General features: G+C 49.1%; 11 protein-coding genes and 2 non-coding genes across 13 annotated transcripts; 6 read left to right on the forward strand and 7 right to left on the reverse strand.

The window, feature by feature from the left end:
* Nucleotides 1-14: 14 nt before the first annotated feature.
* On the reverse strand, nucleotides 15-875 carry ARD1 (peptide alpha-N-acetyltransferase complex A subunit ARD1; the record flags this gene model as incomplete). The annotated part of the gene is made up of 2 exons (XM_041687424.1): nucleotides 15-400; nucleotides 491-875. The coding sequence occupies 2 exons, from the start codon at nucleotides 873-875 to the stop codon at nucleotides 15-17; spliced, it is 771 nt and encodes a 256-aa protein (XP_041541310.1).
* Nucleotides 876-1,301: 426 nt separating this feature from the next.
* On the reverse strand, nucleotides 1,302-2,799 carry AKAW2_30864A (PI-PLC domain-containing protein; the record flags this gene model as incomplete). Its single annotated transcript, XM_041687425.1, has 3 exons — nucleotides 1,302-1,522; nucleotides 1,577-2,176; nucleotides 2,238-2,799. The coding sequence occupies 3 exons, from the start codon at nucleotides 2,797-2,799 to the stop codon at nucleotides 1,302-1,304; spliced, it is 1,383 nt and encodes a 460-aa protein (XP_041541311.1).
* Nucleotides 2,800-4,555: 1,756 nt separating this feature from the next.
* Nucleotides 4,556-5,586, forward strand: AKAW2_30865S (SUR7/PalI family protein; the record flags this gene model as incomplete). Its single annotated transcript, XM_041687426.1, has 2 exons — nucleotides 4,556-4,961; nucleotides 5,015-5,586. The coding sequence occupies 2 exons, from the start codon at nucleotides 4,556-4,558 to the stop codon at nucleotides 5,584-5,586; spliced, it is 978 nt and encodes a 325-aa protein (XP_041541312.1).
* A 1,487-nt stretch (nucleotides 5,587-7,073) lies between these two features.
* LST8 (WD40 repeat domain-containing protein) lies at nucleotides 7,074-8,461 on the reverse strand (the record flags this gene model as incomplete). The annotated part of the gene is made up of 4 exons (XM_041687427.1): nucleotides 7,074-7,709; nucleotides 7,771-8,266; nucleotides 8,323-8,344; nucleotides 8,440-8,461. The coding sequence occupies 4 exons, from the start codon at nucleotides 8,459-8,461 to the stop codon at nucleotides 7,074-7,076; spliced, it is 1,176 nt and encodes a 391-aa protein (XP_041541313.1).
* A 766-nt stretch (nucleotides 8,462-9,227) lies between these two features.
* AKAW2_30867S (uncharacterized protein) lies at nucleotides 9,228-11,189 on the forward strand (the record flags this gene model as incomplete). Its single annotated transcript, XM_041687428.1, has 1 exon — nucleotides 9,228-11,189. One exon carries the CDS (start codon nucleotides 9,228-9,230, stop codon nucleotides 11,187-11,189), a length of 1,962 nt encoding a protein of 653 aa, XP_041541314.1.
* A 2,411-nt stretch (nucleotides 11,190-13,600) lies between these two features.
* Nucleotides 13,601-13,729, forward strand: AKAW2_t30007S. The gene has a single exon. It is a non-coding gene; the product is annotated as a tRNA-Ala (tRNA).
* A 228-nt stretch (nucleotides 13,730-13,957) lies between these two features.
* Nucleotides 13,958-14,085, forward strand: AKAW2_t30008S. The gene has a single exon. It is a non-coding gene; the product is annotated as a tRNA-Ala (tRNA).
* Nucleotides 14,086-15,143: 1,058 nt separating this feature from the next.
* AKAW2_30868A (dynein light chain Tctex-type family protein) lies at nucleotides 15,144-15,873 on the reverse strand (the record flags this gene model as incomplete). Its single annotated transcript, XM_041687429.1, has 4 exons — nucleotides 15,144-15,428; nucleotides 15,494-15,568; nucleotides 15,675-15,713; nucleotides 15,844-15,873. 4 exons carry the CDS (start codon nucleotides 15,871-15,873, stop codon nucleotides 15,144-15,146), a joined length of 429 nt encoding a protein of 142 aa, XP_041541315.1.
* Nucleotides 15,874-16,672: 799 nt separating this feature from the next.
* Nucleotides 16,673-17,494, reverse strand: AKAW2_30869A (aminoglycoside phosphotransferase family protein; the record flags this gene model as incomplete). The annotated part of the gene is made up of 1 exon (XM_041687430.1): nucleotides 16,673-17,494. The coding sequence occupies one exon, from the start codon at nucleotides 17,492-17,494 to the stop codon at nucleotides 16,673-16,675; it is 822 nt and encodes a 273-aa protein (XP_041541316.1).
* A 1,005-nt stretch (nucleotides 17,495-18,499) lies between these two features.
* Nucleotides 18,500-18,859, forward strand: AKAW2_30870S (uncharacterized protein; the record flags this gene model as incomplete). The annotated part of the gene is made up of 1 exon (XM_041687431.1): nucleotides 18,500-18,859. The coding sequence occupies one exon, from the start codon at nucleotides 18,500-18,502 to the stop codon at nucleotides 18,857-18,859; it is 360 nt and encodes a 119-aa protein (XP_041541317.1).
* A 217-nt stretch (nucleotides 18,860-19,076) lies between these two features.
* On the reverse strand, nucleotides 19,077-19,925 carry AKAW2_30871A (glutathione S-transferase family protein; the record flags this gene model as incomplete). The annotated part of the gene is made up of 2 exons (XM_041687432.1): nucleotides 19,077-19,365; nucleotides 19,435-19,925. 2 exons carry the CDS (start codon nucleotides 19,923-19,925, stop codon nucleotides 19,077-19,079), a joined length of 780 nt encoding a protein of 259 aa, XP_041541318.1.
* Nucleotides 19,926-22,219: 2,294 nt separating this feature from the next.
* Nucleotides 22,220-22,682, forward strand: VTC1 (putative vacuolar transporter chaperon Vtc1; the record flags this gene model as incomplete). The annotated part of the gene is made up of 2 exons (XM_041687433.1): nucleotides 22,220-22,253; nucleotides 22,348-22,682. The coding sequence occupies 2 exons, from the start codon at nucleotides 22,220-22,222 to the stop codon at nucleotides 22,680-22,682; spliced, it is 369 nt and encodes a 122-aa protein (XP_041541319.1).
* A 417-nt stretch (nucleotides 22,683-23,099) lies between these two features.
* Nucleotides 23,100-24,260, reverse strand: AKAW2_30873A (uncharacterized protein; the record flags this gene model as incomplete). The annotated part of the gene is made up of 1 exon (XM_041687436.1): nucleotides 23,100-24,260. The coding sequence occupies one exon, from the start codon at nucleotides 24,258-24,260 to the stop codon at nucleotides 23,100-23,102; it is 1,161 nt and encodes a 386-aa protein (XP_041541320.1).
* Between the last annotated feature and the right edge of the window lie 261 nt (nucleotides 24,261-24,521).

Genomic DNA, 24,521 nt, shown 5'->3' on the forward strand with positions numbered 1-24,521 from the left:
AAAAAAGAGAACTACTAAGAAGAAGAAGCCTGCGCCTCATTCTTCTCAACCAAATCCCCAACTCCCAACCCACGCCCAACCTTCACCTTGACCATCTTCTCAGTACTCTCCTTCTCCTCCTTCTTCCCCAACTCACCCACCTCATCACCTTCATCCGCATCCTTCTCATCTTTCTCCGCCCGCTCGCGATCCTTCCGCTCAATCTCCGCCCAATTGATAAACATGCCCGACAGATCCATGCGCATCGCATACGCATCCTCCCCATCCGCATAGTACTTGCTCTCCACACTATCGACCTGGAATCCGAGAGTATCGCGGTAAAGATGCAGCGCCGCTTTGTTGGATACGCGCACGTGCAGGGACACGTATTGTGCGCGGTGACATTCGGCCATTGCGCGTTCTATACCCACAGAGAAAAGAAAAACACATTAGCAATTACCCCAACAACATACGATAGAACAAGGGAGAAAGGGGGTATAATAAAACGTACGAGACATCCTCATCAACCTCTCCGCAATCCCCAAGCGTCTATGCGTCCTCATCACAGAAATACTCGTGATATGTCCATGCGGCACCCCATCCGTCGGCTCCTCCTCCATCTTCGCCAACACGTACCCCACTACCTTGGGGTATTGTTCTGCGGCGCTGCCGGCTCCTTGGCCTCCTCCATTCTCCGTGGTGGTGGTGGTATACTTGCTGTAGCCGTTCTTGGGTCGCACCACGGCCACGAAGGATAGTTGGGGCCAGGTCAGTGCATGGTACAGGTAGTATTTTAGAAAGTAGTTCTCGGGGAGGTTCGTGATGTTGCAGGTTTGGATCGAGGGTAGGAGGTCGATGTAGGAGGGGTAGCTGCTGAGGGGGAGGATGTCGACCATTTTGGTTGGATTGGGGTTATCTCCCGGAGTGGGGGGATTGGGTTGGTATCGGAGATGGGATTTGGGGGTGGGGGTTGAGGTATGGGGTTGTGGATTGGCCCCCGGGTGTGGTGTGGTTGGGATTGAGTAGCTTGTTGTTGTTGTAGTCTACTGTGTAAAGTGTGGTGATGATATTGAGAGCGGAGTTGGTTTGGTGGTGGTGGTGGTCAGCTGAGTGGGCGCTAGCTGGTTTGGGTTAGAGGCATCGGAGTTACTACTTTGTCGACGGAGTATATTGGGTGCTATCGATGCAGCTACATAGGGCTAGAGAAACCTGTTCATGAATTTAGTTTAACCACTAGGTTCAATTCTAACTGTACAGTCGTGAGTCATAATATAAGTGTAGCCGTCAACTCCAAACTCCAACTATATACGCTCGGAGCAACACTAGAATATCGATGCCATATACTGCACTCCCGCAATCAGAAGCAGCGTACTCATCACACTCACCCCAGGCATCACGCTTGTCGCGGCAGACGCTGCGCCGCAGCATTTCCCATCCCAGGTCACGTTGTTCATCTCGGCGGCCACCGCGAACACGGACCCGTTGAAGTTGCCGTAATTGTAGTAATCCACCAGAAGGAAGTTAGGCGGCCGGTCCCACATAGCTAAGAAATAGAGAGATTAGCATGTTACACAGACCACAGTCAGCTGTTACTTACCCGTGCAGTTGCGGGCCATCTTTCCTAGACTACCGTAGCCGGAGACCGCGTTGGTCTCGTTGAGCGAGGCAGTGTTGGGGATCAGCAGACTAATGCTGGCAATATTGATGTCGAGATTCAGGTTGTGGTTGGCCATGTACATCCGGTCTTTGGCGTCCTGCACGGACAGGTCCGGCGGGCGCTGCTCTGTGCAAGGGAAAGCTGCGTCCGTGGGTGAAAACGGCGTCTCCCACATCTGCGAAAACTCATCCATGAGCCACGGGTAGGCCGTCTGATTGGCCTGGTAGTCCATGAAGACAACGGCTCGCTTGCCAGACAGAATCATACTGGACATCGTAGGCCAATCATCCAGCGCCATTGGGATCTTCGAGGGTGTAAACACATAGTCCATGAGGCCAGAGTTCTGGATAGGGCCCGTGAAGTTGCCGGGGTCTACATAATCATAGTTGCCTATCATGATGGTGACCACGTCATATGGATGGGTTTTCACCCATTTCGTGACCGTCGTCAGGTAGTCTTCCAGAGGTCCCATGTTCAAAAGGTCGCAGCTGGTGTGACAAAGGTAGAGGGTGTTGTTGACCAGGTGTGTTTGAAATTGCACTGTCCGGGGTGTCAGCAAGATTCTATCCACAGGCTAAGCTTCGTCGATCGGGCAACTTACGCATCCGTATGCCGTCGTCCAGCTGAGCGGTAACGTCCAACGCCTGGTTGGCTGCCGCATTGCCTGGCTTGACAAACGGGCTGTTGTGGGCAGCAACCATGGTGATGTTGGAGTACTTGCGCGCGCAAAACTCCGCGTGGCCATTGCAAGGCTGTGTGTTGACGACCGGAGTCGACGATGCTGTGGACGTCGCTGTTGTAGTAGCGTTGGTGCCATTGACTCCACCAGTCTGTCCGCCCACCAGCAGTGTGAGAGATTGCGACGAAGAAGTCACTGTCGTGGTGAAATTCCCGGATGCTGTTGTAGAGTTAGAGGTGGTTGTCGTCGCGGAGTGCGCCCCGGTGCTCGTGACGGTATGTCCATTATCGAGGGTCATAGTGGTAGTGTAGGAGAGGTAGTGACCTGTGGGCAGCGTCGCTTCACTGATGGACGAAGTGACGGTCCCCTCGAGAGTCAGGCCGCCATTGTTGCCAGTCGTCGTGGTGGTGGTGCTATCATCTTGTGCCAGAGCTGGCCAAACGCCCACTGCCAGGAGCGGCAGTAGGTGAGCGATCAACCGCATGACAAGAGGTGGTCTGGAGTCAAGAGGCCGGTCTGTGGAGGCTCGGAAGTTTTGGATATATATACAGCAGTGTATCTGTCCGAGGAGGACCACACGATGCGATCAGATGCACCAGATGGAGCACCAGATGGATCAGGACCCTGAAGAAGCAGAATACTCACCGGGCGCGGAATAATGTCTTACGATGAAGTCAACCATGGATGCTGGGCTGGTAAGGTATTTTTAGGTAGGTAAGGTAGGTAACAGGTATTATTACCACGCAGGGTTTCCCGCCTTCAGGGTACTGGCTTACTTTAGGGGGGCCGATCCCGGCAGCCATTGGTTGCCACCCCCCCTGACTGTCCGCCCCGCTGTCCCGGAGAGGAAAGCTCCAAGCTGGCCAGCAGCCGATCTTAGCCTGGCTTTCACTGGCAGATCGCCCTCATGGAAAATCCTCCCAGTCCTTCCGGCCAATTAGATTATCTCATCAGCCCAGGCAGCCAGAATTGAAAAAGACACCAAGGGTGGGGCCCACCTGTCGATGACGTTGTTTGAGCCAGTCTTGGCCAAACAGTCACTGACAGAGCAGATTTGTTGCCGAAACACCAGAATAGGCAGTGACTTTTAATTCCAGGCCCTATGAGGGTCACTGCTAGTCTTTCTTGGCAAGTGGCTCCTGAATGTCGTGAGGATTGCCAGATCAGCCACGATCCCCACTGCATTGGGTAATCGGGAAAAACCATCAGCGGCTAATTCATGCCAATCATCACTGTATTCCAGCCCATCACCAGCCACGAACTGGGGTGGTTTGGGTGTTGGTCAACGGCGTCCACGCAGTAAGAGCCCCTCGATCAACGGGGGTGGTTGCGGTACTTACTTCAGATTACTTCAGAGCAAGGATAAAATCTGCTCATGATCGGCCTTCTCCACTGTCTCGTCCACAGTCAGACTGCCGCCCAGGAGGGAAAAAGAGGCAGGGCAAGGAAAGTTCCTGCCACCATCGCAAAAATGTTCCCTTCAGGGTCTAGACCAGCGCCGCTGCTAAGAATACCTGCTGCGGCCCTGAGACTGAGACTTTCTCCCTGAGTAAGATTATTGAAGCCGCCAGCGTTACGGCTCGTGTGAAATTCTCATTGTTGTTTTTATTATTTTTATTGTGGTTATTGTTTTGATTTATTTCTACTCCCCATTTATTTTATTCCATATTTTCTCATTCTGGTTGGCTGCCAAGGCGTCTAAGTTTTTTCAACCTTAAAGCCCAATTCAATTCCACGGCAGATCAGATCAGTCGGTAATATTCAGTCATCGATCTGTGTACTGAGTATACGTCGCTCTCGCCATCCACTTTGCTTTCCCTTTCCCTATTCTTTTCCCCCCATTCCCGCCATCTCTTCCTGTTCCTCGCTCCCCTTTTTTTCTTTTCCACTCTCTGGTTATCTTCTCCTGGATGTATCCCCAGCTTCCTCTCCTGATCCCGTCAACCTAATCCCGTGGTTGCCGGTGTTTCCCTCCCCGCTGGTCCTTTCTCTATCTCTCTCTCCCCATCGAATCCTGGCACGTGGTTCACGGGGGGCGTAAACGTCATTCAGTCGATGTCTTCCCAGATCTCTTCTATACTACGTATTAGAATTTAACTAGACGCCCTGCTCTTGATCTGGGTCTCCTTCTACATCATTTCCATCCATCTTCTCTTCCATCCTCTTCGTCTATTCTCCGACTCTATTATCCGCAGATTCCGGACCTGCCCTCTCCACCACCACGTGCTTGACAGCGGTCCATGGCAAAGCTGCCCCTGTTCAGGAAAGCTCCTGCACGTCCGCAGGTCGGCCGGAGCAGATCGAAGGTGCTCTGGCACCGTATCCTTCGTTCCTTCTGCTATCTCATCGCTTGGATCTTTCTGATCTTGGTCTGCATTGGCAATGTCGCCGATAAGCCCGTTCTCCGACAGACCTACTTCCTCGAGATCAACCTGGCAAATATCATCCCATTGTCCACCCCCAATGCGGTCCTGATCGATACCATTGCTCGCACCATCGGTCTGCACGACTTTTACCAGGTGGGACTATGGAATTTTTGCGAAGGCTATCTGGACCAGGGCATCACCCACTGCTCTTCGCCCAAACCCCTCTACTGGTTCAATCCTGTCGAGATCATCCTCAGTGAACTGCTATCCGGCGCAACGAGTACGCTCCTCCCTCTAACACGAAAAACGCTCCCTTTACTAACAACCCTGCAGTTGCTCTTCCTGCCAACATCACGTCGGCTCTGCACATCGCCCGCATAGCCTCTCACTGGATGTTTGGTCTCTTTATCACCGCTACCGTCCTAACCTTCATCCTCATCTTCCTATCTCCACTTGCCGTCTCCTCACGGCCTCCTCAAGCTCTTTCCTCCGACCCAGTCATTAATCAAACCCACCCGCAACATCGTCGTCGAACCTTTGTGTTTCTCCGTTCTCTCCCGTTCCTCATCCTAACGTTCGTGACCGCTCTCTTCACCGTTGTTGCCTCCGTCGTCGCAACCGTCATGTTCATCATCTTCCGTAACGTCTTCACCTCCGCCAGCGAAGACCTCAACATCGACGCCTGGATCGGCACGCGCATGATGGTTTTCATGTGGATCGCCTCCGCCTTCAACCTTTTTGCATTTATTCTCCAGCTTGGCTCCTGCTGTGCGTCTTGCTGTGGTGGCCGCAAAACCCGCAAGCAGCTCAAACAAAATAGTGCCGGCACTGCGAGCCCTAGCAGCACAGCTTCCCCTGATGTGCGTGAGAAAGAGCATCCGCACAGCCCCGCAACTACGGAGTGAGCTGTTTTTTCCCTATGCCAGACCACATATGCTCTCGCAGATTGTGGTCCCTTTTCCTCCTCTCATCCAATACCCCGAAATTCATACCCCGAATGAGGAAAATCGCCTGTACGACGATGATAAATAGAACATAAAAGGTGTGAGCATCGCAGGGGCCCGCCAATATATACTGATCTGGATTTGTATACTGTACGTCTTTCTTGTTTGGTTTCCCGCTCTGGTTCGGGTTATGCTGAATAGACGCGATGGATATAGACTGGGGCATATTCGACTTAGACGGGATTCGGTTTTGGGTCTGAGTTGAGCTTGTGGCTGCCTCGCTTCCTTTTTGATACATTGGGAGGGCGCTGCACATGCCATCCAGCTTGCATAGGTTACGATATTTACGACTCTGTTATGATATTACGAGTGTGCGTATGCTAAGAATTCAATCCAAAGAAGAGGGGTATATATCTCAGATGTGAGTTGTAATCGATCCAAGTAATATATCTTGCTCAACGAAATATAATCTAGATTTCAAAAAACCAGAGACTAGAAAGAACCTATTTAAATTCAGTCAGCGTCTTTCAAGAGACTTTTTGCCTGCACCTGTACAGAGCTGGCCCTAATGATAGGGTTAGGAGTGGTCTCATATAACTATAAGTACGCCGCCATCAAACAGTCACATAAGAAGCTCTGACTTTTGTCGGCTCGTGCTCCATGGAATAGCACTAGGTAATATATAAATAACAATCATATTGACATTTTTAAGGATCCCTCTCGAGTATTCAAGATTCATGGGGCATCTCAGCCCACTGCACCCAAAGTAGCGGCTGGGTGCCTTCTTGAGCCTAGTCAGTACTTCATTTGTCGCCCTGGCAAAGATTGGTAGGCCCAAGTTGCTACATTAATACACTCTTATGCGCGGGGACTTCTTGACTCTAATCAGTCCTGTGGTCACACAGGCAACACCGGGAAAACATTCGCAGAGTGCTCTGCATCCACGTACCGTAGAGCGCATATCATACATATACTAGATTTATATATAAACCCAAATTATTAAACATGCCTTCTGGAGAAGACATCACAATTAGCGTGACATCTTATCTATGTTAAAAATAAGAGTACTGCTCATCCCTTGCTTGAACAATGTAAGTATGGGGAAAATACCGGTCCACTGCCTTGACAGTCGCTGGAAGATTCATGTTATTAAGGAATGGTGTTAGATGACTGGAAACAATTACAGCTATGAAAGCTGTCATACAATAAACTCATGCATATACGGATATCGAACCAGGATTACTCGCTAACATCCAATGACGCAACACAGGGAATCAAGCAAAACCTGAACTCCAATGCAGAAGGCGATTCGCCTTCGTGCCTCCAGCCCCAAACCAGGCACCATGCTGACCATTAGCCCTGAACCATACAAGACAATTGAAAGAGACGAAAGCTTAAAAGACGCATACATCTGCCTCTAGGCAGCTTCTTAATGTAAGACACAACTCTCAACGCGGCTCAGAATAGTCGTTCAGCGCTACGCATACCGCCCCGCGGTGATGACCACTGTATTGACGGATGATCTGACCCGACGCCAGCTCCCATAGGCGGGCGTAGTGGTCGCTGGATACTGTGACGAGATACGCAGAGTCAGCGGAGAAAGCGCAATCCCAGACCCACCGTTGGTGATTTGCAAGCGTGGTCTCTAGGAAAAGTGTTCCTGTCGCGGAATCCATGGGGGGTCCGTCCGGTTGTACAGGGAAGGTCTGCTGGGGTTCGTTGTTTATAGGTGTCGCTGCTTGGAAGAGACTGAATGGGTTGGCTTCAAAGTCGGTGCCGTTGGGGGATGCGTGGTTCACGTGTTGCGTCGATTCAGGGGAAGAAGGGCTGTCATTCGATTCGGGTGAAGATATGGCTCTGGCCTTGGCCTTGGCGGCATTGGCGGCGGCAATCTTGGCCGGCGGGTAATCAAGGTCAAGGTTCCATACTTTGGCCGTGTGGTCTGCGGAGCAAGTTGCGAGATGCTTGACATCGGGGGAGAGAAGAACGCGAGTGAGGTAGTCCTTGTGCGCCTGGAAGGTACATATCGGAACGATGCGCGTTATCTCAGCGTCTTGGATCATGCGCCAGATGTAGACATTACCCTGTAGACCGGTCGCTCAAAGTCAGTGATGAAGACAAGCGGCGAGTAATTATCTTTTTTACCTTCTTATTTCCAGCGCAGAGCAGGGATCCATCGCTTGCGACACTAACACTATGAACAGCAACGTCGTCCTCAGGAATCAGCTGGTGAGTGCAGACGCTTTCACCCAGGTCCCAAACCCGGACAATACCAGCGCGATCGCCGCTAATGAGTTCGCCCTGGTTGGGGTGGATTACAACGTCGTTGACCGGAGCTTTATGCGCGTAATTGCGCTGCAGGCTGCCTGTACGGGTATCCCAGACTTTAACCGTACCGTCCTCCGAGCTGGTGACCATCCACTTCCCCTCGCAGTGAAACGCGACGCCGGTGATGTTGTTCGTATGGCCGTCGAAGGTCATGACCGGATTGGGATTGGTAGATTTGATGTCATACAGCTTGACATTATTGTGGCCGGCGGCTGCCAAGTACCGTTTATCGGGGGTGATGCATAAGCGATTAACCTGGGAATCGGGATGCTGTATAGTGCGCGAGCAAATTCCCGACAAGGCCTCCCAGAAACTGGGCCAAGTTAGCGACGTCAACTTTCGTGGCGCAAGTAACACAGTCTGACATACCGAATGGTGTGGTCGTAGCCCGCTGTGAATCACGAGTTATAGAACATTGGTCAGTCAATTCTTCCCAGGACAGACATAAGGTGTTGGAGACCAGTTATCGCTCAGAAGACTGCATACCAGTGCAAAGTATAACGCTCATGTTGAAGGTTGTAGACGAGCCCAGAAGCAAGGACGCTGAAGGGGCGAGGAGGGACGGGGAATCGGGGAGTCGCCAGTTACTAAAAGTAAAGCAGATGCGGTGCCCGTCAGCTTCCTGCCGGCCTTAAAGCCACGGCCGCCCAGCTTGGCGGCGGACACCATGTGGGGCACGTGAGCGGTCCATAGGGCGGTGTGAAAGGCGGAGAACATCATTTCGGATTAAATTTGGACGGAATGGGAATCTTTTCTACTGCGATGTACTTCTTTGCTTCTTTACTTCTGCGTGACTGTCCAGACCTGGCCTTTTCTGGTCATTCTCACTCGTTCGGGGATTATATCGAGCACCCTGGGCACGTGTGGTATTTCGATTTCTCCCAACATCGGCCAAACTGTACAGTTGTTGCACTCAAACCGGATTATGCAATAGGGCGCGTATCCAGTGGCTAGCCTGAGCCTGCTGACAGGCTATTTATCGAGGCACCTGCTGGCTCTCCCTGTTATCTACTTCCCATACATCTTTCCCGCGGGACAAGTCTCAAATCACAGTCGTTTTGGGATCTGAATACTTGCTCTCAAGAGGTACGCTTCATAGCAGTCTCGAAGCGAGGGATATCCTCATTCTTACCATCTGCAGAGCTGGGCTATGAGTAGATGGAGCGCTTCATCTCTTAAGTGCCATCGCCACCTTCCTTAGGATATATTGAACGGCATAGCACGGTACACATTCATTTGGCCGTCTTTGAACTGGGCCTGAATTTGTCGCTGGGATGAATGGAAGCATGGCTGAAGGTATTTCTACCTCTTTCCAGACCTGTCCTCCAGACCCCCATGGTCTTCATGATCTTGAGGGCCATCCATCTCCCCCATCACTACCTCTGCACGTGAATGATCTGGGGCTTACACCTCCCCCTGGGTCCCAGCTGCAGCTCTCCTCCAAGTCCTCCCAACATGAAGAACGGAAACTGCCGACCAGAGATGTGAACGCAACGTCAGAAACCCCAGCCGATCCGCGACACTGCACACAACCGCTCGGAAATACCCACAAAGATCACAACGATGAAAAGCAGGTGGAGGTCAATGATGCATCCTCAGAAGAACAATCTCCAGCCGACAAGGCGGTCGAGTCCCGACAGTCGTGGGCAGATACCGCGACATGTTCTCCACAATTAGAGATAGACTTTTCGGCATTTAATGAACCCAATAACGCCACAGAGGAGTTGTACGACCCTCTCTTCGATTCCGAACTTGTTTTGCAGGAGATTGATGCAGTCTTGCAACGGAAGCGAAATGGCGACGAGGCGTTCCCTGAAGACTGTGTCGCCTGGGACCAATCTAGAAAAAGGCAAGCCACAGAGTTGTCACAATATTCAACCACAGAGTCTCCGGATAAAACACCCTCGTTATTATCACTTGATTCTGGACAACCTGAACAAGGGGGCACGGGCCCCCATACGCCAAGCGATGTTGAGAAACGACAGTCCGATGCCGTCTTCGACTCTATAGACCTTCTGTTCGAAGACCCTTCGGGCGATTTTCCATTGGACATCCATGATGGCGAGGTTTCTTTCAATTTTGACATCCAGGGCTCGGGTAATGGAGAAGGAAGCAAGGAAGACATGTCAGCGAATTTTAGTGTATTTGACCAATCCTTCGATCTGCCCTCCGTCAGCGAGATTACCAAGGAACGGTTCTCTCTTGATCATCAAGACATCGTCGACAGTACAAACCGTGAAGTTCTGCAGCGAGTGTTTGCCGAGCCAGAGTACGTCTCGCCGTATCCAGTTTATGGGGGCCCATTGGGATATATGCCGTCAGCTCCGAATATCCATGTCAGGTGCATTGAAGTTTCGGATGATCGGACAAACTTGCGCCTTGCGACTCTGCGGAATAAAGTACAACAGCTGACGCTGGAGCGCAACAAGTATAAACAGGAGTGGGCATTGGCGTCGGACCTGACAGCCCTGGATCCGGCGACGGGTAAAACAAAACAACAGACATTACTCGAGCAGAATGCCATGCTGCGACGTGTGTGCTCCCGGCATCAACAAAGAGTCGAGCAGTACAAGCAAGAGGCTATCGAGTGGAAGAACAAGCTTCATGATCTCGGCACGATCTACAACAATCTACTATATGAGATCCAAGTTCAGAAGCAAATGCCCGCAGTTGCCCCGATTCCAACTGGTTACAAACCTCCCCGGGCACGCCAGGCTAGCTCGAACGCAACCTCGGTACAACCGTCGACCTCACAGTCACAATCCATGGCTTCTACACCAAATGCATCTGCTGGGGAGCCTATCACAATCGACCTGACCGAAGAAACAGGCGATGACGGGTCAGCTGTAGCGAATCCAACCCCAGAAGAACAGGAGGAGCGCCAACGACGTGTGGAGATGCTTCAATCACTGCGGAACAAGAAATACAGTTGGCTTGGTGATGCGGACGGAGACGTCGGCAATCAGAACTTCCGCATCAGTGTAACCCCAGCGCCTCGACAAGGATCTCTAAAACCCGCGGGTGGGCCTCACGACTCCGAGCGGAGCCGGGACAACCACGTACCAGCAAGGGGCCCCTGCGAGATTGCGTCAGACGATCGGGTGGAGGAGGACGATGATGAGTTGGCTCGAATGATGGAGCAAGAATTAGCTTCGCCGATTGCCACATCCAAACCGGGTGATTGTGATGTACTCAAAGCCCAGGTTGGGGTTAGTCCGAAGATTGTTTCTAAATGATCAAGATCCGTTTAATAAGAGGCTAGCCGTGCGGCTCTCTCGCTCTTAGGGTTGTATTATAGATTAAAAGTCTGCAGTAAGCGGAATAGGAAATGAAAATAATCAGAATAATAAATAGCTTTTTTAGCTGAACAAAAACTAGTCATGCTAAAGGCATACTCTTAAGAAGTAGAGAGTAGATGTGGACGGGTAACTCTTGTCAAGAAAGAGAAAGGCGGGAGAAGTCATACGCACTGCATGTCGCCGCGACCCTGATGGCTTCTCATCTCGGAGACAACCCATACACGCGTGGCCCTTGTAGCGCAATGGGTGGCGCGTAAGACTTATGAGTATCCATTTGATTATCCGCTAACCAACTAAAAGCTAGTCTTAAGGATCTGGGTGTGGGACGGGAAGCTGGAGGTATGCGAGCATTGCGTCGCTAGGGCGCGTAGGGAGACCCATGATGCTTGATTATGAGAATTGTCTTGGTGGTGGATTTGGGTCTCTTACTCTGAGGGTAGGATCCTTGCTTCAAACGTCGGGCATTGAACTGGGAGTGTGATGGTATGGTATAATGGGGTGTGGTTCTTGTATTTGTAGTACATGATAGAGTAACCAATGAAGAAGTGGTGAATGTAAATGTACTGATTTGCAATGAGTACTATTTCAAATAAATGCCAGGCCCGTTCCGGCAATAAGCAAAATTATATTATATACCCTTGAAGGAGTAGAAGCTAATAGGTTCATCAACGATATCAATATTTACTAGTAGACGACACCCGCTGTAGACCTAATAATCAAGCGGAACCTGCCAATAAGTTAGTGGTAGTAGAAAGAACCAGGAGGGCTGATGGGAAGAATTGAGATAGAAAGAGGAAGTTAGCAACAGGAACTACGTAAGAACTTAGGGACTTACCGGAAACAAGAACGGCTAATAAGATACTATATAAAGTAGCTCGATTCCCCTGTTGTAGATGGTTTTCCTTTCTTAAGTTATTCAATCTCCTGGAGTTCGCCTCTCATCACTCTGCAATCATTGAATCCTATTCCCCCTTCAATATTGTGCCTCTTCCCTAAGCACAAAGATACACTTCACATGGCTGATTGAAGAGTTGTATCCCTGATTCACCAATCTACATCAAGTCTTGTATATAAATTGGCTCAACTTCCCCCTTCGAGAGCTACTAACTCTTTCCCAGTTCCTACTACATCCACAGGCCTGTCTTCTTACTATTTCTTCTATAACAATGCCACTCTCACTGAACCTTTGGTTATCGACTACAATGTACAAACTTCTTCGACAGTTACGTCTCAGTAGTTTCAAGGCTCTCACAATTTCTTAGCCACACACTGCAGTTATGCAGACAACACCAGGAAGCCATTCGCACAGTGCTCTACTTCCACATACAATACTACATTTCACACTGGCTCAGGTCATGTCCTATAACCCGGAGCGAGCATGTCAATACTGCAAGTCTTTGGCCCACATCAGCAAGTATTGCCCTGAAAATAAGACTTGTGTTTATTGCAAGAAGGATCACAACATCGTCAAGTGTACGATGGTTATATACAGAAGTTACGGAACGAAAGGACACCACCAGCATGTCTGCCCAAATAAAACACATTGTATGTTACCATGCAGAAAGAAGGCACTTGCCACTTAAACAAATCGGCTAACCTGGTCAGAAGCTTCAAGCATTATATTGTACCAGAAGCTGTCTTATTTAAGAGACAGAGGACATCGGAACATCTCAATTGTATAAATAATATCTCTGTTCAGTCACCTGAGCATTCCGACAAGAGATGGTCTGATATCAATGAAGATATAAGAGATGATATAAGTAAGTATATAACTGCCAGAAACTATAACTATTAGTACTAACAGACTTAGGAGCTAATACTACATGGAGGGTTCATCTTTCCATACCTTAAGCCACTGTGCAATGAAATGATCAGTAAGATCATGCAGGGATCACTACACGATCATTTCTCTACAACTTGACAGTAACGAGCCTTGGAATATGCCCTCAGGATATGCGAGTATTGTATATGCTGACCGAGATACATCTTGGTGGAGGCTATATGTAGGTTAATGCTCCTCAACATGGAGACGAGTTATATGTCAGCATGGTGCTGGTACGAAGTGAAGCGAAAATTGTGAAGAAGTGGTACTTGGAGCAGTATACTACATGTGTCCGGAAAAGCTACCTGCGGTCTACATGGAGATTTACGAAGGGATGAAATGTTTTTACTAAGCGAAAAAGAACACCAAACTAACATATTCCTCCAATATGACACGTGACTCCTTTTTCCATCAATTCATGTCTTCCATAAACTTGAATGGCTCTTCTTTCATCTAATCTACAGCACTGATTGCAGTGAATGCGAGCTAGAATACCGTAAAAGTGGACCCGCTCTTCACCAAGGAGGCCCTTGTGGCGCAATCGGTAGCGCGTAAGACTTGCAAGTCTCCCCGAAACACCCGCTTACACCCAACACGTTGCTAACTATCCCTCTAGCTAATCTTAAGGCTGTGGGTTCGATCCCCACCAGGGGCTTATTTTTTTTACCAATTTTTTTCCCGCATCCATCTTCACATCTTTTCCTTTTCCTTCTTTCTTGTTATTACAGATGTATATACTAAGTACTCACATCCAAAGAAATAACTACCTTCACATGAAATTACGTCAGTTGTTTACATTCGCTGCAAGAAGAAACCCTCCCCTCACAGTCGGAATAAGAGCAAGCTAGGATAGCACTATTAGAAACTCACCACCATCAGGGAAGCCCCTGTGGCGCAATCGGTAGCGCGTAAGACTTGCAAGTACCCCCCATTACACCCCAAACCTTGAACCTCTGCTAACTGTCAATGCAGCTAATCTTAAGGCTGTGGGTTCGAGCCCCACCAGGGGCTTACATATCTTTTTTGTTCCCTTTATCTCTTTTTTGGTACCCTTGTCCACAAAGACGTGGGTGGGCGGGCAGCCCGGCCCCGAAATGAGTCGTTTTCGGTGGGGAAACCGGATATTTTGATAGCCTGATTGTGTGTATTTGGTTCGAAAAGACGGCCGTTCTAGTAGTATCCCATGTTGTCCTGTTAGGCGTTCTTATCTCAGTACTATTGAGTACATAGTATTGTCGAATTTCCGGGATCAGCCATTTGATTGTGGGCAGTAGCTGCAATAAGTGTAGGTTTGGGATTATGGCGACTACATAAGTACTCTGTGTAAGTATTGACTTAGGTACTCTCGCATAATTGTGGGTGTGCAACTTTGATCGAATGAGGTAATAAATGGGGTTGCGCCTAATCCGGAGATGCATGTATTTTTTCCCTATGATACTATACTGTTTTCATGTGATTACTTATTCTTCGCTATGGGTTGATAACCTTGCTCTATTTACCGTAATAGATAATGCTGAGGATACGTAGCGTATATAACTAGTATAACGCTTTATGCGGAATCAACCAGGGCTCGCTCAGTTAATCAGAATCGAATCCTAAGTTCGTAGTACAGTAAGTAGAACGGCACCAATGGCCAACAAGTAAGCCATGCAATAGAAACTACTACGCTACGTACATTTGTTCAACTTGGGGGGGGGGGGGGCGGAGATATTCTTCCTATTTGTATTTTCTGTCCATAGACTGCTGGTGGGTTTCCGGTAAATTGTAGTATATACGAATCATCAATTAGAATGACAAAGTCCACCCGTCCCATACAAACAACTTGACACCAGCTGGCTACTTACTACACACAATTCAATGAGCAAGAAATCCCGAAACAGAAAGCCACCCACCAAATCGCATGAAATGCCTCCCTTCATTCCATACAATAAACCAGCCACATAGAAAGAAAAAAGAACAAAATAACCAAAAGACTTCAGAAAACTCCCCTTCAATTCATTACTCTATATGGAAAGAAATTCCCCAACCCATCCATCTCCAGCAAGAAAAATAGAAAACTGATAACCCTCCTAACCCAGCGCAAACCACGTCACGCTAACAACAACATCCAGACCCCGTTCCTCAGCGCCAGGATACTTGAACGTCCACATACCATCGCGGTTCACATCCCAGAAAGCTCCGGACGCAGAGTGCATCCCACGCTTGCCGGTGTTGCTGGTCGCGCCGTCAGCAGCGGCGGACTTGTCGATGAGGCCTTGTTGCACGATGGTGCTGTTCACGGTGAAGCGGTAGGGAGGGGCAGTCGAGGGAGTAGAGGGGGCGGTGGCAGTGATGAGGGCTTTCAGGATGGTGTTCTGTTGGATTTGATTGAGTGGTCAGATTGATGTTGGGGTAGTAGTTGTGGAGTGGGGGTAGGTACAATGATTTGAGAGTTCCAGTCGCCGACTTTGGTGTGTTCGTATTCGGTCACTTCTTTGAGGGCGGTGTCGCAGGCCTATATCGGGGGGAGATTGGTGGTTAGTATTGACATAGGGAGAGACGTGTAGTGGGGTTGTTGGTGGAAGTGGGAGGTCATGAATGTAAGGTATGGGTGAACGCACCTCGGTGGCGATCTTGGTCAATTCCGGGATCGGAACGGGCTATGCGAGTCGAATAGTAAGTATATTGTAACGAGTTGTCCGTCTGGATAGGGACGCGAGAGGGGTCGGATGACGTTCGGGTTGCGGGCTATCCAGGTACGATCATTGCACGGGGAGGGTGGTGACACACCGAAGAGGGGGTAGCAGCGTCGACGGCCATTGTGAATGAAAGAGTTGGGTCTGGTGTAAGATATGTTTTGCGTGAGACTTGAAGGCTAGCGGTTAGTGAAATTCGCGCGGGTCTGGTTGTAGATAGGGGATGTTCGTCGGGGAAGTGTCGATAACCATGGGATGCTGGAGATGCGATTGTGGGGGGAAGGACAGACAATGCGGCTCCGGGGCCGGCGAACCAAGCAACACGGGCTGATGGAAATGCCGGATAAGATGGCCACTCACTCAATGCACGATGCTATGCTATGCTGGTATGCGCGGAAGTGTCAAGGCGAGTGCGACAGCAGCGAAAGAACAGCTAGCGGGCTGGTGCTTAAGAATGAATGTTTGGGGGCTCGCCGTCGACTGGCATCATGGCTGTCGCTTTGCGCTTCTTGATTGGCCATGATGAATACAAGGCTAGGCTGGGAGGGGTTAGTGTCCGGTCCAAGACCGGACTAGCTGATTACTTGGTTGGGATTAGCTCATCAGCTGCCATCTCCTACAATAGCCAGACTATACAATTGAACAAAACTCCAGCCTTCTGCGTCCTACAATTGAGATACATGGCATAGTGAGTACATATTCACCCTGCAGACACTCATTCTTATAAAGCCACTGTTTCAAACCTACATCTGGCTATTTACTGATACACTATCATAGGTGCTGCGTAGTCGCTTCTGCTTAGATTATGAGAACCATCGTTTGATTCATCAGATCAAGACTGATTCCAGCTTCATTTGCACATTCTATTAAGTATAGAAGAATATCCGTCAAGACTCTGCATATAATCCATCAAAAAAACTTTCTCAACTCAACCATTGCAAGTTACGCAGTTCCTTCAGGAAACTTTTGGCATCTTCATGGCTATCCAGACGCTGTCGCAACAACTCTCTCCATTCAGCGTCTTTACCAGTAGAACCACACGCAATTCTAAGATACTCATACCATATGGGATAAAAAGCTGCAAATTCCCAATCAATGATTCCAACGAGCTGACCATCTTTGACCATGATATTGGAGATATTAAGGTCGCCATGCGTGAGGACATAAGGGCCGCATACAGGGAAGCGCTTCATCAATTCATCCTTTTTATTCGAAAATGCTGAGGACGATAGTTCACGGCTGATGGCATCGCGAAACTCAGAGTCTGAGTGGAATGGTCCCTGGAGCTCACCATCATCAAATACCATATCTAATGGACAGGCTCCTCCATCAATGCCTTGTATACTCGGCGATGTGATGGACTGTAGTTGCTTGCACACGTCGGCCACCTGGTCTGCGATAGTGGCCTTTTGGTCCTTCGACAATCGCGACCAGGCATTCTCGAGTGTCTCACCGTCCAGTTGTGTCTGCATCGAGAAGTGGTTCCCATGTTGATCGACCCAGTTACGGTCAGCTTTTGGTGCTGGGATATGGGGATGGGCTACAAGTAGCTGCAGCGCTTGACTTTCGTTTTCCAGAGATTCTTCGAATTTGGGGTGTGCTTTCAAAATCAAATCGGTGCCGATTGCCCATACGCCTCCTGCTCGCGAGCCGCGGATAAATCGTATGGGGTTGTAATGCCGGCGTATCGATTGCTCCGCCAAACTGCATCCGCACTCGTCATAGCCGGTGTATGTATCGGACATGGTGTGAATTGATTGGGATTTCTCAGGAGTAGAAGATGAATGGAGAGTCCTAGGTAAGTGTCAGACAGATTGGATACGGAGATGACCAGTCCCTATTTATGTGCCTTGGTCCATCAAGCCATGGAGGGGTTCGGATTGTTCATTTGTTTTCTGGCATCAAGCAAGCATCGCGCTGGATTTGAAGCGGAAGTTGCCTTTGGATAGCTGTATCCTGGCTTGGAGTGTGGCTCATACCTTGGATGGTAGGGATTGTATATACACTATGCGGTGGTTAGCGTTATTGAGCAACGTAAGCTCCCACCCAATGAACATATTAAACTTACTACAGTATCTGTTCTGATTCAAGAGTCACGTTGTGTACTCGGCTGGTACACTGAAATTATGTTTGTTTTCTTGGATGGAATTGTATAAACTCCATGTCGTTCTGATAGGCTTCTTTATGTCCTGAATCTCCTTTGTCCAACTAAACCATTGACCAACAATGCTTGGTATTCTGTGGAGGATGTTGCCATGAAAGCTGCCCACAATGCTTGGAACGAACCGAAAATCAAGTTTTACTTTCATCTCTGCTATATGTATATATCGAGATGAGCATATTCACTTTCTATACGGCCCCGTTATATGATTCCGTGAATCACCGTTAAGCGGAGCACCTTTCGATACTCGATAATACTTTACATTATAGGATGCAGTTAGTTGCCTTGAATATCTACATTATCGTGAAGGCAGATAGTAGTACTTTCACCACAGCAAACCTTGGCTGAACAACGCCAATAGGATGCATGTCTTATTTCACCAGATTCTTTGTTTCCATGCCTATCTGGCAGTCTATATAGACATAGATGTAGAAGGTTCAATCTCCTGAGTATTCAATCAAACCTCACAACCCAGCAAAGATACGGAAACCACAACTAAAGCCCTACCGAGCATGCACACAAGCCCACACACAACTATAACCAATCTACACCCCCTCAAAAAGCCCACTAGCATCCTACAGTCTTCAACATGTCACCGACCCTGACTAAAGAACAAGTCGCCCGCAGGAAGGAATATCTCAAATACCGAGACAAGATGTATTCAATCGAGAAAGACGAGCTCTTTCCGCTTCTCGAGCAACGGTTCGATATGTGCAACAAGGTCTGCGACAGGTCCGAGATTGAAGGCCTTTTAGAGCCTTATCGAGATGCATATCGACCAAATACCACTCCGCAGAAGATCTCGGAGATAATTCAGCTGATTGAACTGACCATCAAATTGTCCCTGTTACAGCGGCTTCCGGTGGGTTCAAGGGATTATTATAAGGAGTTCGGTCTTGAGAGGCTGTGTGAGGATGTTACACGTCTTTATGGGGTTGTTGAATTGTAGGTGGTGGTATGATGGGTTTTCAGAGTACTCTTTGAGTAATACCCTTGAATTGCGATATTTGCGGTATAATTAATCGATGCTACCCGTTAGTCCTTAATACTATATATACACTAGAAAGTGCTGCCTGTTAAATAACTGTTTTCAGATACTGTTATCCTAACTAGAAAAAGCTTGTCCTCCATATTAACGCATCTCTCTAGCTATAATAAGTTCAGTCCTACTCCGGGCCCTGTCCCTTAACCTTCACATACCCTCTCTTCACCTCCTCCAGCTTAGCCATCCCAGCCAGCCAACGCTGAAGAAGGGGATAGGAATCCAAAGACAGACCCGCAAAAGTATACTGCCTGACCCAGGGCTCCGCATGATAATCCACGGCGGTAATCTTTTCGGGCAGAATACTTTTTCCGTTCGACTTCTTCAACTGCCCCTCCAACACCCCAAAGCAGCGATAGACCTGGGCTGAGTATCTATCCAGCGCATCCTGGTTCTTCACCTCATGGTAGTTCCTTGATATGACGTTAGCATATCTCAATTTTGGTTGTCAATTTTTCTACTATTTCGGTAGGCAGAAATACCTGAACCAATTAACCTGGCCCAACATGGGCGCCAAATTGGTGAGTAGGAAATACTCCCATTTCTCCAAGTCGACAATATCCTGCTCTTTCTTACCGGCGGGACCCAACTGCCCTTCGCGGTCATACACTCGGCGGATATAGTTCATACATGCGCCGGATTCCCAGGCCACGACGCCAGTGTTCGGGTCCTGAAGGGAGGGGAGCCGGCCATTCTCGTTGATCTTCAAGTATGCTTCGCCTTTGACGCCCTTTTTAGGGTCGTCGCCAAACTCCCACTGTTGGACGTCATAGGGAACTTTAAGGGCTTCGAGAGCAATTGCGATCTTGATGGGGTTGGGGCCCGTGGCGTGGGCGTGGAGGAGTAGAGGTTTGGTCATTGTGGATAGAGACCTTTTCAGAAATGTTTGCATGTTGATGAATTTTGGATAGAGGGTACGTGCCTTTATAGTCAAAGTATTGTTCGAATGATGCTTTGGTTTATTAATCAACATTGATTAATCTACTACTATGGCAGGGCTTAATAATGCCCTTTGGGTTCTCCACTGTCTTGTTGCTGAAAACGTTAATGGAGCCGCGGCCTTGAATCCCGGGAGTTACAATTGGAGACAGTAATATGGAGCCATCAGTTGGAGCCGGTGATAGCATTAATAAAAATCATCAGATCGTAATTTCTTCGAGTCGGGTCCCTGGTACTCTCAATGGCATCAGTCGGAGTAACTACATAACAATATTATTATTGTGGTTATTAGGCAGGATAAAGCCATTGTCTAGATGGACATAACGCCAAAAATAGGTGCTCTACTGGATGTACTATGCATAACAAGCACTAGTTCCCGTAACATTACTAACATTTCTCTAATCACAGTAGCAGCTCTATAATTTTGCTCCTTGTCTACTTGGAATCAAAATTGTCTGAATTCATCGAGTCCATGATCTTGTACGGATGGATACGGATCCTGACGTTCAAAGAGACCCGACGCACACCCGCACCACTAAATATATTCTCTAACCCAAATGTGCATATTTAATTGCATAATCTAGGTAGTTAATCATATATCCGGCAGTAATTATAGGTGTATAAGGCTGCACGCAGCATGAGTATCTACTCCAACCACTCAAGCTGTAACCTTCTCCAACTAACGGACCTTATCAACATCCTACTCCAACTCGACCTTCCTTCTCCAATTACGTCGACCCTTGCTCGAAATACTTCACATGAAACCTCTGTCATAGAGGTAAAATGCAAATTTATACTATATGTATTCTACAAATGACTCGCTCAAGGTTAGTTGTACACGTACCCCAGATAGGAGGATCTGAACTTCAGAAGTCTAGCCAATCTTCTAGCCGCCGATCTCCTTGGCCACGGTCAAATGCGAGCTCAATTGGAGTAGTTAACATACTGGGAAGCATGATGCGTCGAACATCACGGGGAAATGTTCGTGCTTAGCACTCCCAAGGGTGGGGAATGTGCATAAATACTGATCTATTCATTTGCGGCAACAGTGAACTTGCACCTTCTTTCACACATTGGACTCGGTTTGATCAAACCACTGCAATATATACGCTTCATGACTTACAGACATGTTAACTTAGTGAGATTCTAGAAAACACAGATAACTCAGTTAGTGTTTGAGCAGCCAAAGTGCGTTCGTCACATATCATCCTTCACAGTGTCTTGATAGTTCTCAAGCACTGTATACAGACCCATCAAGAATAGCCTCTCATTGACTAACCAAGGATCCTCAAAAGACCTCTCCTTTGATTGCTATAAATACCTACCTTCTCACAGATGCTGAGATATCTCAAGCATTCACCTTCAAGTTAATGGTTACCAACAAAGACAACAACGCCATCAGCACCCGCAGCTCCTGCGGCCCCCAAACCCACATATGCTCAGATACACGCAGAAAACTCCAAGTCTCCCATTTATAAAGCACACACACACACACACACACACACACACACACCGTTCTTTGCTTAGAACTAAAATAAACCAGATCAGAAACGGTTCTTGAGTGCTGCACACTCCACCGCACTAGATCCTGACAACCCACTACATCAGGCTGAACAAGTCAAGAGAAGACTGCAGGAAAAGACTTCCGCTGCATGGTAGATCGATGATCTCTCTTGCCTGCGTCCTAGGACTTCCGCTCCCCCTTAACCGCAGGCTATCATACATTCATACTAGTAGTAAAGTAGACCCCAGACCAATCGGCACCGGCGGGGCCAACCGGGCAATCACAACAACAGACTGCGGCACGTGCGCGCTACCCGGCGGTGAAGAGCAGCAGAAACAGCCGCGGCGCGTTACACTAAACCCGAAGCGGGCAAAGTGTCGGGCGTCAAGCGGGGAAAGCGAGTAGCTCGTCTCGATCCAGTTGCTGTTTTTTACTGTCCAGTACCAATCATGGCTATTACATCAATCCTCCCGGAGCTTAAATCTCTCTTTCCTCTTGTCTTTCTCTCTCCTTTAGAGAAGTAACTCACTAACTAATCTAACGTTAGTTTGGCGTCTTATCACCACCACTGCAATTAGTTTACTCCGTGCAGAATTCTCTTCTCTTTCTGCCTCTCTCTCTTTCCTTTTTCTCCCTTCTCTCTCTGTCTTCTACCTATCTCCTACCCTCTTATCTTTTTCTCTCTCCCAGACAAGAAAAGAAACAAGTCACACGACCTGCTGCAGCTCTCCAATTAGCTTAGCTCTTATCCCCTCTCCTCTTCTTCCTCCTCCTCTTTCTCCCTTGCTACTATTCTCTCACAACCACACCATCTCACAATAAAAATGTCCTCCCAACCACTCCTCCAAACCGCCCCAGGTAATTAATCCCCCCCCTCCCTCAATCCCCCACCCCCTTCAGTTCTTTCCTCTCCCATCCTCACCCCCCACAAAACTAACCAAGAAAAATATAGGAAAAAGAATCGCCCTCCCCACGCGCGTCGAACCCAAAGTCTTCTTCGCCAACGAGCGCACCTTCCTCTCATGGCTGAACTTCACCGTCATCCTCGGCGGTCTCGCCGTCGGTCTGCTGAACTTCGGTGACCGCATCGGCCGCATCTCCGCCGGTCTGTTCACCGTCATCGCCATGGCCGCCATGATCTATGCGCTGGTGACCTTCCACTGGCGCGCGCAGAGTATTCGCAAACGAGGCCAGAGTGGAATTGATGATCGCTTCGGGCCGACGATCCTCGCTATGGCGCTTTTGGCGGCCGTCGTGGTGAATTTTGTGCTCAGGATGGTGGAGTGATTCGTCTTCTTTTCATTAGCTGATTTTTGTGTCTGTCGAGGGATGGGGATTGGGTGTTTGTGTGATGGGGAAGGAAAGGTATTGATCGGTGCTGGTCGCTGGTTTATATGTATTTTTGGTGGGTGGTGGGAATGAATGATATTGGGTATAACTGTGTCAATGGATGAGTTGGTTGGGGAGGGGATTGAAGGAAGATGATTATGTACTGTTTCATGCTGTTTTTGTTAGTAGTATTGAGCATTCTTTTCCTCCTACGAGTCTAGACTGTGTTTTAACTAGTTTGTCGTCAAAAGTCATCAATAGTACCCACTCATGAGCACAGTCATCTCCTTCATAGTTTATACCTATATACACATCACAATTAATCAATCAATCATACAACTCAATAATTGCAGCAGCAGCAGCAGCAGCAGCAGCTCAACTAAAATACCCCTCGTCAATAAACGTCTCATAACACCAATAATCCTTCTGCTCCCCCTGTCCATCCACACTCGTATTTCCCGTAAACTTGGCCGTCCAATACGCACTCCCCTGGGAATAATTCTGCCAAATATCCAACCCCGCCAACACATTCCTCTTCCTCAACGCCAACGTGTTATTATACGTCGACTGGATGGCCCACTCGCCCACAAACACAGGGAACTTGCCCGTGCCGGACTTCTCCCGCGCATCCGCAAGAATATACTCGGGCAGATTCGCCGACGAGGACTCCATATGCTCGTAGTAATAGTGGTGTGTGTCGAAGACGAGGTTCGTGCTCGCGGGAAAATCTCCCTCCCAGTATTGCGGGTACTTGAAGCTGCCCTGGAACATGACGGGGATGTTGGGGTTCACCGAGGCGACTTTTTGGATGACGGCCCGGATGTACTTGAGCACCCAGGCGGCGCCGTGGTCCGTCAGGGCGAGGGGCGTGCCGAAGACGACCATGTTGGTGTTGTTGTCGGCGGGTTCGCTGATGGGTTCGAGGGTGTAGGATTGTGGGGATCCCGAGGTTTGGATGAAGTTGATCACTTGGTCGATTACTTGCAACGAGTAGTTGAAGTTGGTCTCATTGTAGAACCAGTACCAGTGACCGGTGGCTTCGCCGATGGTTAGGCCGTTCACGCCCCCGGGGAGGGAGTGTGTGTCGATCACGATGTGCATGTTGTAGGTGTTGATGGCGTAGTCGGCAATTTCTCGGAGGTAGGCCGTTTGGTTACCGGAGTAGAGTTGCGAGCTGGGGAGGTCGATCCATGCGGCGTAGGTTGTGGGGATGCGCAGCACTGTGATGCCGGCGGACGCGAGCTTGTCGATGTCGGCCTTGGTGATCCAGGTCGCGTAGCGGTGCTCGAGGACGGGACCGCATTGGGCGCCGAGGTGTTCGCAGAGGCCCCATTCGTCGGAGGCGCCGCCGGAGTATTTGTCCCAGAAGTAACTGTCTATTGTGGACTCTTGCACGAGCCAGCCGCCGAGGTTGACGCCGTTGCCCTTGAAGGTGCGCCAGTCGATATAGGAGGAGTTTGAAGAGCTGGCGAGGGGGGCTGCGAGGGCGGACTGCGCGCAGCCCAGCGCAGCGAGGTACCCTAGTAGATTGTACATTGGGCGCAAGTATCAGAGGAGATAGATGGTGTGGACCGGGGGTATAGCTTCATTTGTCGGCATACTTCCAGCACTTCTTATATCTCGTCCATGCTTGTGCTGCCGGCACATGGCCTCTGTCCCGGACCGAGACATCTGGATAACCCGACGAGCCATTCTTTAGCTAGTTCTGAGTTGAAGGATGCTTAGCACTGAGCCAAAAGGTTATTCGACGAGGAGGGAAGCCAAGGTCCCAAGTCGGGCCATCCGAGGAGCTCAATA

Source organism: Aspergillus luchuensis, chromosome 3, assembly GCF_016861625.1.
Source record: "Aspergillus luchuensis IFO 4308 DNA, chromosome 3, nearly complete sequence".
NCBI lineage: Eukaryota > Fungi > Ascomycota > Eurotiomycetes > Eurotiales > Aspergillaceae > Aspergillus > Aspergillus luchuensis.